The sequence below is a fragment of the Eupeodes corollae genome, chromosome 1 (assembly GCF_945859685.1).
Source record: "Eupeodes corollae chromosome 1, idEupCoro1.1, whole genome shotgun sequence".
NCBI classification, from domain to species: domain Eukaryota; kingdom Metazoa; phylum Arthropoda; class Insecta; order Diptera; family Syrphidae; genus Eupeodes; species Eupeodes corollae.
This window is the reverse complement of record NC_079147.1, coordinates 194,935,138-194,945,076: the sequence shown is the minus strand read 5'-3', so window position 1 is coordinate 194,945,076 and position 9,939 is coordinate 194,935,138. Positions and strand designations below refer to the sequence as shown.

At 35.7% G+C, this 9,939-nt stretch overlaps 1 protein-coding gene across 1 annotated transcript; it reads left to right on the top strand.

Moving 5' to 3' along the window:
- The first annotated feature begins 6,786 nt into the window (after positions 1-6,786).
- LOC129941722 (uncharacterized) lies at positions 6,787-8,057 on the top strand. The gene is made up of 5 exons (XM_056050423.1): positions 6,787-7,170; positions 7,230-7,418; positions 7,478-7,562; positions 7,620-7,775; positions 7,836-8,057. The coding sequence occupies exons 1-5, from the start codon at positions 6,956-6,958 to the stop codon at positions 7,974-7,976; spliced, it is 786 nt and encodes a 261-aa protein (XP_055906398.1). The 5' UTR covers positions 6,787-6,955; the 3' UTR covers positions 7,977-8,057.
- Positions 8,058-9,939: the final 1,882 nt, after the last annotated feature.

The window sequence follows — 9,939 nt, the reverse complement described above, 5'->3', positions numbered from 1 at the left end:
ATTCCAATATTGTAGAAAATCGTTGGATATTTTAAGCCAATCAGCAATAGTTCGTCAGCTGGGAATTGCATTTTCAAGACATTTTAGAATAATTGCATCCATATTTTTGTTAATGACACATCTTATGGTTGACACTCCCATCCTGAACCTAAATCACAAATCGACAAAACTAGTGCCGGTAGCTAAATATCTGTAAATTTTAGTACAATTAATTTTTTTCGCAGCATAGCTACTTATATTTAATCTTACATACCTCAAAGTTACGACCAGCTTCTCTTTAGGAGAAATTAAATCTTTCCTAAAGGCCAAGTGGTTTGGTTTTAGTTCCTCTTTAATCAAATCAAGAATGCAATTAAATTGTTCAATGGACATGCGAAAATATTGGTGGAACCGCCCAGTATAATTTTCAAGCTGGTTAACTAGCAAAAAAACTCTCCTTTTTCGTGGCGATCTATATTGAATGGATGCACTATAAATATTTTCTTTTTTTAAATATTTGTAAATAATAAAACTTCTCAGAAGCTACTTTTTGTAAACAAATTAAGTTTTCTTTTTAACACTCTCATTATTTTTGACAATTCTTTCGAGTTACATAAGCACAGGGATGTGTTGAAAATAAATTTTCTCTGAGTACACATCCCTGGGTCAAGTTCATAATTCGTCGCTGCCTGCTAATAGAAATAAAACCTCATGTGAAAGAAAAGTCAAAATATGCGAACATATACAGTTTGCAGTTCGTTGCTCATGTGCAAGATGCTTAAAGGCACAATCTTCCAAAGGTCCTCTCAATTACTACCATGCGATGATATTGACATAATTGGAAGATAAGTGCATAATGTCAGTGGGGCGTTTTTGAGCATATGATGTCATGAAAAAATGACATTCAACGACGACGCCTTGGACAAAACGTCACCACGGACAGCTATAACTTTAAGGAAGCTAAGGATTTTGCATATAAATATAATAAGCGACAACAGCGCTAAATCGAGGAGTAACGTCCTCTTTCGACAATTTAAAGTAATAAGGTAATCATCATCACGGTTTCCATTTATGGCGCTGAAGTTTGGAACTTATCACCTCAAATAAGTAAGTAAGTTATACTTTTTTATCGATGATGCTGTCCACATTTAGCATTTAGTGTGGTGTATCTGGAAATACATCCCCATTGCTAGAACCTCTAGAAGGACCAACTTATTTTTTTCCTTTTAGGTAAAGAGATTTATTTTCCAGATTTCAAGCAAATTAAAGACACAACTATCTAAATTTAGGTTAAGTGCACGATAAAAACACCGTGATAGGAAAATAAAAGCCACAGGTTAGGAAATTCGGAATGTCAGAAATAAAAAATGTCTATTTCAGAGCCACCTACAGAGAGCTTTAAACTACACAAGTGTCAAAATAAAAAGTGACAGAAGTGAAGGGAATCACGGCCCAAAAAAATTACTTAATCAATAGTAAATCTAAAGAAACTGCGTCTTAGTCTTAATTGAAATGTCAAAAGACGGTAATGTTGAAAAGGAACGTTTTATAGTCAATAGGCTAACGGATATACAAAACCCAGGCCCATTTGCAAAGATGCCAAGTGAGAGCTAATATACGTTCACAAAGCCTTCATATTCATTAGGTTTTAAATGGTGACACATTCCTAAATGTTAAGTGCAGATACTGAACTAATTTTTTTAAACGCTTATGATGTAACTGAGCCTTAAATATATTCAGTTTCCATAGCCTTGGGCTGGCTCTGAACTTTCCAAAAGCATGAATAATTTGCAAGCAAATGCAAAAAAGATTTCGTCTGAACAATTGATGCATACTTCTATCCCCAGAACACCAAACTTACATACCTTCTGGAATAGAATGAAGATACCTATAGCAAAGAACTGAGGCATCTCATGTTTAAACAAACCCTCATAAATCATTCAAAAAACAACTGCTTCATTGCAGGCAAATCAATAAAAATATGCGACCACCTGAACTGAATTTGAACAAGATGTTTCATTGAACTCTCACCACCTGAAGTGAAAAACTCAAAAAAAAAACAAGAAAACAAACAAAAACATAAAATAACATTTTCATGTGCAAAAATGATGACTCTTTTAAAGGATAAAAAATCGATATCACATATAAAACCATGTGCTCCAGCTCCAGTTAAGAAAAAAGTCCACACAAAAAACCAAACAGAACCATCGAATACTTGACTTACCTTACCTAACATACATCGGGTCATTGAGGATGAGAAGGTAGGCAGGTAACTGGTATAGAGATGCCTATGGATATGGGCTCCATTCTGTTTAGATACATATAGGTTATGTATACTTGAGCGGTGACCCACAAATTGAAAAAAAAATACCTACTCGAGAACCGATATTTTTAACCTTCTCGCCAGATGCTTCCTCTCAACCTGGAGCACTTTTTTTTATAGATATGTGCCTGAGCCTTACACAAATTTAACTTTAGGTAGCTTCATCTGATTTATTCAGCAGGAGTCTCCTTAAACACAAGGGGAGCTCCATCGTTAGTGTGGTGCGTCGTCTTCGTCGTCCTTCATCCGCGAGCGTCGATCGTCCCGATTCCAAAAACCTTCTGCCGTCCTAACGTCCTACCATCCTCCAGCCATAAATGGCTCGTCCGTCAGGATTTTATGCTGTGCGTCTGTCATCTTGTTATGTGTATTTGTTTTTAAGCTCGTTCCCCAATTTTGTGTATACATATGAGACTTGTGTTTTTTGCAAGCCTGCCAAGCCATAGTAGGTAATATTTTATGCCTGGGACATGTTAAATTGATCCTTTGTAGAGGAAAGTTGATAGCTATTTTTTCCACGTGCCACACCACGCTTCTGGGGACACACAAAACAGATGCGGTCTTTAGGTTTTGGTTTGGTCAGATGTGGCAGAAAGGTGTTCGGCGAATTTCGACGACACAAACAGATGAGGCGATGCAGCTGGATAGACTTCGCAGATGGATACAAAGTCAAAGTACAACCGACGGACGCAGCGATAGCCTGATGGCCCATGGGAGGCATCAGCATCACACATCATCTCCAACCCAAACTCAAACTTCAACGTCCAACCAAACCAAATCCAAACGATGGATTTGATGTACGAGTCGAATCGATGCCGAGGGGAGGAGGTGAGTGTAAGCGATAGAGCTCCCCAGCTCCAACACCGCCATCCACCGAGTTGAATCTAATTAGTTATGCCTCTATACGCATAGAGGCCGCAATCGGTCTTCTTCCGCCTGTGGGGAAATGTGTGCGTTCTCTCTTTTTTGTTTTCCTTCTTTTTTTGAAGCTTGAACACGGCAGTGCTTCTTGAACGTTGTTCTCCTACCTTTAGAACGAATGAACGAGGATGAGGAAGTGCATTGCAGCCGTGTGTCATGTTGATGGTCTGGTCGTGGGCTGACGCTGGATAGTGGCTGCTTGGCTTGGTTTGGTTGGCTTTCTGGTCGGTCGTTTGAAGGCCGAACGTCAAGCGGATGGACTCGTTAATTTATAATTCACGCAGCGGAAGGGCACAATCGCGCTACCATTTCCGAAGAAACGATGTTGATGTGATGGCTGGTTTATACGATTACGAAGTACAAACGAGTTTATACGGATATTTCAAACTTTAATGTGCGTAGTGCGTCGCTTCTAATGTGTGCATCTCTTTACAGCTAGGCACATGGTACCCCCATGGAGGAAGACAGAGGGTTATTAAAAAATATTGAACTTAAACAAGACAAAAAGAAAATATTAAATTCTTAGACACATTTCCGGATTAAAAAATGATTTTTGTTTATAAATTCATTTGACATGCTAAGCTAACCCTTTGACTTTTTCTAGAAGGTAACTACTTTTTTTTGTTTTGACATTTCCCAAAACGTCATTCGTGTGTATTTAAGAAAAGATTTGCATATAAATTGTTATTGACATTTGATTCGTATTCTTGTGATGTCAACAGTTTTGGGTTGTTAATTTTTATATGAGTTCTTTGTTTGATGAGATGTTTTGTTTTTTGTTTTTTTTTTTTTGTACACCAAATAAGGTTATGGGGTATTAATTTTGTGTATTTCTTGTGAGACATAATGTATTAAAATTGAATTAACAATTAGGAAGCACGTTGGATTTTTACTTTATTTTTAAATTGATTAAATAATTTTAAGGGGATTTTGTGTGGAACCATCTGTAAAACAGTCATAACTTTTGAATTCGTTAGACTTAAACTGAAGTTCCACAATATGTTATCTGTCAAATCTTAGTACACAAGTAATACAAATTAATTATCTGAAGTAAGTTGGTATTGCAAAACATTTGAAACTTACTTGATTTTTAAGTGGCTCAGAACAAAACACCATTGGACCTAGAAGTTGAATAAGAAGAACATTACAATCTCGCACATGTAGCTTCAGTGTAAACTTGTATAAATTAAATGTGAACTATTCTGACAGATGAGTGTCAAAAATCTATCGAAATGTAGTTTTAAACTATTTACATACATAGGTAGATACATGTGCAAATTATAAAATAAAAAAGAAGCTTAAGTTAATCTAAAGGGTCTTGCACATGAGAGCGAACAACGAATGGACGAACAAACATGATTTTACACATTTCAAAAAGCCAATTTCGAACAAAAACCTATTTAAATTATAAGAAACCGATTGCCCCTAATGTTAGGATGATAAAATTTGTATTTTGTTCTCTAAAATAAGAATATTTTTTAAAAGCAATTTAGTAGTAACGAATTGCACTGAGTTTGTTACGAACTGTCAAACTCAATTCGCGTTCCACATACCATCCGCACTGCAACGAATAAATTGTTCATGATCAACATAACCTCAAAATTATACCACTCTTGTTTTGTTTGTTGAAAACGGCAACTATAAATTGACAATTCGTCGCTGTCTGCGAAAAAATTCATGTGAAAGAACAATCAAAATATGCGAACATCCACAGTTCGCAGTTCGCACTTCGCAGTTCTCAGGTCGTAGCTCATTTGCAAGATGCTTTAAAGGTGATTATATTAACTTCATTGTCAAGATAAAGGAAATTTATGAAAACGAATTGTTAGACGTCAACTGCGTTCTGATTGTAACGAACAGTCCAACTCAATTTGCGATCCACACACAATCCACAATTCAACGAATAAAATGTTCGCACGCGTCTTAACCTATATACAAACTTTATTTAAGTCTTTATTGCGCATCTGTGATGACGATTAAACAAGCCATGTGAAAGAAAACAAACAATGGATAAATATTCGTTTATTCGTTGGAAGCTAACATGTAAACAGTCCTTTAGTGTTTCTTGCCTTTCCTGAATTCAAATCCAGGATAATTTTCTCTTTTTCCTTGCAGAAGAATTGTCATTTTGTGGGGTTCAAAAGACTTTTCAAAACGTCGTTAGAAATGTCAACAAATTTGCACTGATACCAAGTGAAATTTTGGTCGCACAGATAAAATTGTTAATAATTTAATTATGAAATAATGGGTCTCAGCAGCGTTTTGCATATCTTTAAAATTGTAATCTTTTTCTTCAGTATAACAAATCATATTAGTGCTAGCAAAAGCACTAAATAAACTCACTGTACGGTCTATATAAGGTCAAGGTTTTTATAACAACATAATATCAAAACAGCAATTAAGATCTACGTTATCTAAAAGCACACCTTTTTAATAACGTCAACAATGTGTAAACAGCGTTACCACTTAAACTAAAATAAGGCAACTCCACACCTTGAAAAAAAAGCATTCCATTAAAAAATTCTTCTAATGTTTTCTGTTTTTCGAACATTGAACATTTTTAATGTAAATGTCCCCTTTTTTTCCATCAAATGCAATAAACTCTCTGTTTTTCAAACATCTACTATTTTTGACGCAAATGTCTTTCTCAAATTCGTGACAACCACTTTCTTGACAAAGATTTTGCTATTATTATTTCTGTTTTTTCGAAAATCGAATATTTTTGAAGCAAACATCATTCTGGAAATTATGATAAAAACTTATTTGACACATATTTTGCTTTTATTGCAAAAAATTACATTTTCGAAACTGTGATAACCACTTTTTTGATACAGATTTTGTTCTATTGCAAAAAATACAATAAACTTTCTGTTTTTCGTCCATCGACCATTTCTGACGTAAATGTCATTCTCGTATAAATATTGCAACAAATTACATTTCCGAAATTGTGATAACCACTTTTTTGATAAAGATTTTGCTTTTATTGCAACAAATACAATAAACTTTCTGTTTTTCGAACATCGTACATTTTTGACGTAATTGTCATTCTCGAATAAATATTGCAACAAATTACATTTCCGAAATTGTGATAACCACTTTTTTGATACAGATTTAGCTTCTATTGCAACAAATACAATACACTTTCTGTTTTTCGAACATCGAAAATTTCTGACGTAAATGTCATTCTAGAATAAATATTTTAACAAATTACATTTCCGAAATTGTGATAACCACTTCTTTGATACAGATTTTGCTTCTATTGCAACAAATACAATAAACTTTCTGTTTTTTCGAACATATTTGACGTAAATGTCATTCTCGAAATAGGGATAATAACTGCGAAACTTAAGTTTAATAACAAGAATGGTATTTTTGAAAATAGAATAAGATATTTTTAGTGCGGCAACAATTTTTTTAAAAGAATTTTTGTTATCAAAATTATAAGTCAGATATAATTAAAATGTTTTCCTCGATAAAAATCTTTCAACTGCGTTCGATGTCCATTGACTATCATAATTCTGTGATAAGCTGTTTTTTCTGGTAAGATTGTGCGTCGGACGAAGGTATGTATTAAGCACATACATAGTCACTTGTTTTCGAAATAAATCATTGATAATAATTTTTGTTATAATCGCTTGCTGTTCCACTTCGAAACTAATCAAATACCTTCCTTAACATTATTCATTTTGGTGTAGTGTTGTAGTGACTTTTAAAATAAAGAAATACTGAAAAATGCATTTAAGGTTAAGTTATGTTCTTGGATTGTTCTTGATTATCTGCTGTCATAATAATTTAGTAACTGCTGGATTAAGCGATGAAATTAAACAATTATTTGAAGAATTTCGACTTCGAATGTGTCATCCTTTCCCACAATGGAATCTACCTGCATTGGATCCGTTAGAAATAGAACATGCGGAATTACATAAGGATAATAATATTTTCAAAAAGTACGCCAAAGTATTGAAGTGTAAAAAGTACAGATTTTGAAAACCATTTTTTTATCAAGTTTTTCAGCTTCCGTAACAAATCTCAAAGCTACTGGGCTTTCAGGTTTTATAATCAATGAAGTTAAAATTCCAATTCTGCAAAAGTTCAAATTAAATATAACATTGCCATTGGAGGAACTTCAATCGAAATACACAGCAATAGGATCACTGGGAAGTGTGGTGAATTTAGTTGGAGATGATAAATTGATGTAGGTTCACAACTGTCAAGTCTAAAGGAAACAAAATATATCTCCCCCCTTTGTTTTAGTGTTCGCTTGAAAGATGTGAATATGGTTGTCACTGGTAATCTAAAAGTAGGATTAACTTTTGGAATAAAAAATCTTAAAATTCAGGTAAAGTTATTTGTTCAAAATTTCGTTTATGCATTTGATAATAACTTCTTCTTCCAGTTCGCCATTGGTAATTTATTTGTTGATATGGGTAAACTAATGGAACACGATAGAATCAATACATTTGTTCATAATCTGATCAATGATTTGGCAATTGAATTATTTGGAGATTATTGGGATGACTATGGTGAATCGTTGACCAAAAACCTCGAAAGTGTAAGCGTTAAATAAGTCTAATATTATATTTTTTAAACTATTCTATTTGTTTTATTTCAGCTTGTTAACAAGAAAATGTCAAAATATACTTTGAAAGATATAATTGGAATTATATCTGGATCAGGAAAACCAATATTTGGTGACAATCCACCAGGAGATTGCAAAAATCAAATTGATGAAAGTGAACCAAAGAAACCATAGTTTTATATACAAAAAAGTAGTGGTGAAAGAATTTATAATAAAGTGTTAAAGTGATTCTGATTATGTTTTTAATAAGACCAATTAAATAAAAGTCAATTTAAGTAAAAGAAATTTTTTTAAATTCTGCTTCCACATGTGTTACACGTTTGACAGACGTCAACTTTATTATTTTTTTTTAAATCACTAAACACACGTTAAAGCATCGTCAGCTTAAGTTTTAACATCGATTTAATGAAAACTTATAGCCAACATGAACACGTCTTTTAATAGTTAGCCTTCTATTACTTAATCTACTACATTTACTGTCAAAACAGAAGTGACATTAGGTTTTTTTTTTTCAACAAAATAAAGTTTTGATATGGATCCAGATGATTCAATTATGATCAAAGACATATGGGATGTTCAAATAGTAGGCATGTGCATTGAAGAGGACACAAGCGTCCACAGGTTTTTCTCGAAACCCAGCTGTGTCTATCAACTTCTACTCTCCTTCCCCGCGGTGAATATCGGGTGACTAGTACCTCAACTGGAGATTAGGTTCTAACCCCAGTGGAAAGTTGTTGTGGGCATCAAACGAGAGAGGGGTGAAGAGGTTTTTCCACTAAGGCACCTCTCCTTATCCAGACGGCAACGGTGGCGTCTACAGTTCCAGTAAGGTTGAACTACTAAGTGAACACCTTATAGGGCTTCTACGACTTATTCGCAGCCCAGGCCTATAAGGAGCGGTTAATCCGGCTCCCCGTCTTTGGAGCTATACTTAGGATCTGGTCCTCCAGGTTGGGGGTTGTCCCGTCGGGGCGACTTCCTGACCACGTCAAAAATACATTAGTTGCGAAGCACCAACAACCTTTGTATACGGACAGATTCACTGTTGACAACCCAAGCAAACGAACTTCGGATCTGTACGTAGAATGTTAGGTCGCTTTACAGACCATGTGCAGCCGAACAATTAGCGGAAGCCCTAAACTGCTGCAAGGCAGATATTACCGCCATACCACAAAGCCATTCTGGATTTGTTGTTGGAGTTTCAACAGCGTGAGCGAGCGCATCACGACAATCCGCATTAAGGCTAAATTCGCCTAATATGCGCGCATGCCCCAACAGAGGAGAAAGATGAAGATACCAAAGACATATTCTACGAGCTCTTGGAAAAGACTTATAAACAACAGTGCCCTGGCTATGACATTAAAATTATCTCAGGCGATTTTAACGCCTAGCTAGGAAGAAAAGACATCTTTGGTAGCACAACCGGCAGATACAGCCTTCACGAGACCACTTCCGACAACGGATTCAGGTTGATTGATTTTGCTGTGCGGCGAGGCGTTCTGGTAACTAGTACGCATTTTACACATCTTAATATCCACAAGGGGACATGGAAAGCTCTTGCTCATTCAACTATCAACCAGATTGACCACATTGTGATCGACGAACTTCAAGAGGGGCCAACATTGACTCGGACCACTAGTCAAGGTACGGCTACGGATAATCCGATAAAAGCAAAAACAAGGAAGTACTGTGAGAAGTTCCGACGTTAGATGGCTACAATCGCAAGAGATTGTCATGTCCTTTTCCGATCGAGTCTCCAGTAACCTCTTAAGGAGCCCTATGCTGCCTGCATTAAGCATTGAAAACCAGTGGCAACATTGCGTTGCAGCCATTGACGACGAATGCCGGCAAGCGCACGCAGCGAAACAAGATGCATACAAAACGACGCTGCACAGAAGGACTAAGGCTGCTCGCGAGCTCTACGAGCAGAAGAGGAGAGAGGAACACCGGCTTCTTATATGGAAATAAAAGAGAGCACAAGAAGCGCACGATCGAGGTGATAGAGGGATGTGATAACAGGAATGAGGTTCGTAAATTTTACCAAAAGGTAAACAAAAAACTCCCAAGGTTACCAGCCACGAACCGAAGCCTGTAAAGACGATCAGGGGAACATCGTAGTAGAACCACAGTCTATGTT

Excerpts from the sequence above, each read along its gene's own strand:
- LOC129941722 (XM_056050423.1), top strand. The coding sequence starts at position 6,956 with ATGCATTTAAGGTTAAGTTATGTTCTTGGATTGTTCTTGATTATCTGC. Across the intron at positions 7,171-7,229 it reads GATAATAATATTTTCAAAAA|TTTTTCAGCTTCCGTAACAA; the intron begins GTACGCCAAAGT and ends TTTTTTATCAAG. Across the intron at positions 7,419-7,477 it reads GTTGGAGATGATAAATTGAT|TGTTCGCTTGAAAGATGTGA; the intron begins GTAGGTTCACAA and ends CCTTTGTTTTAG.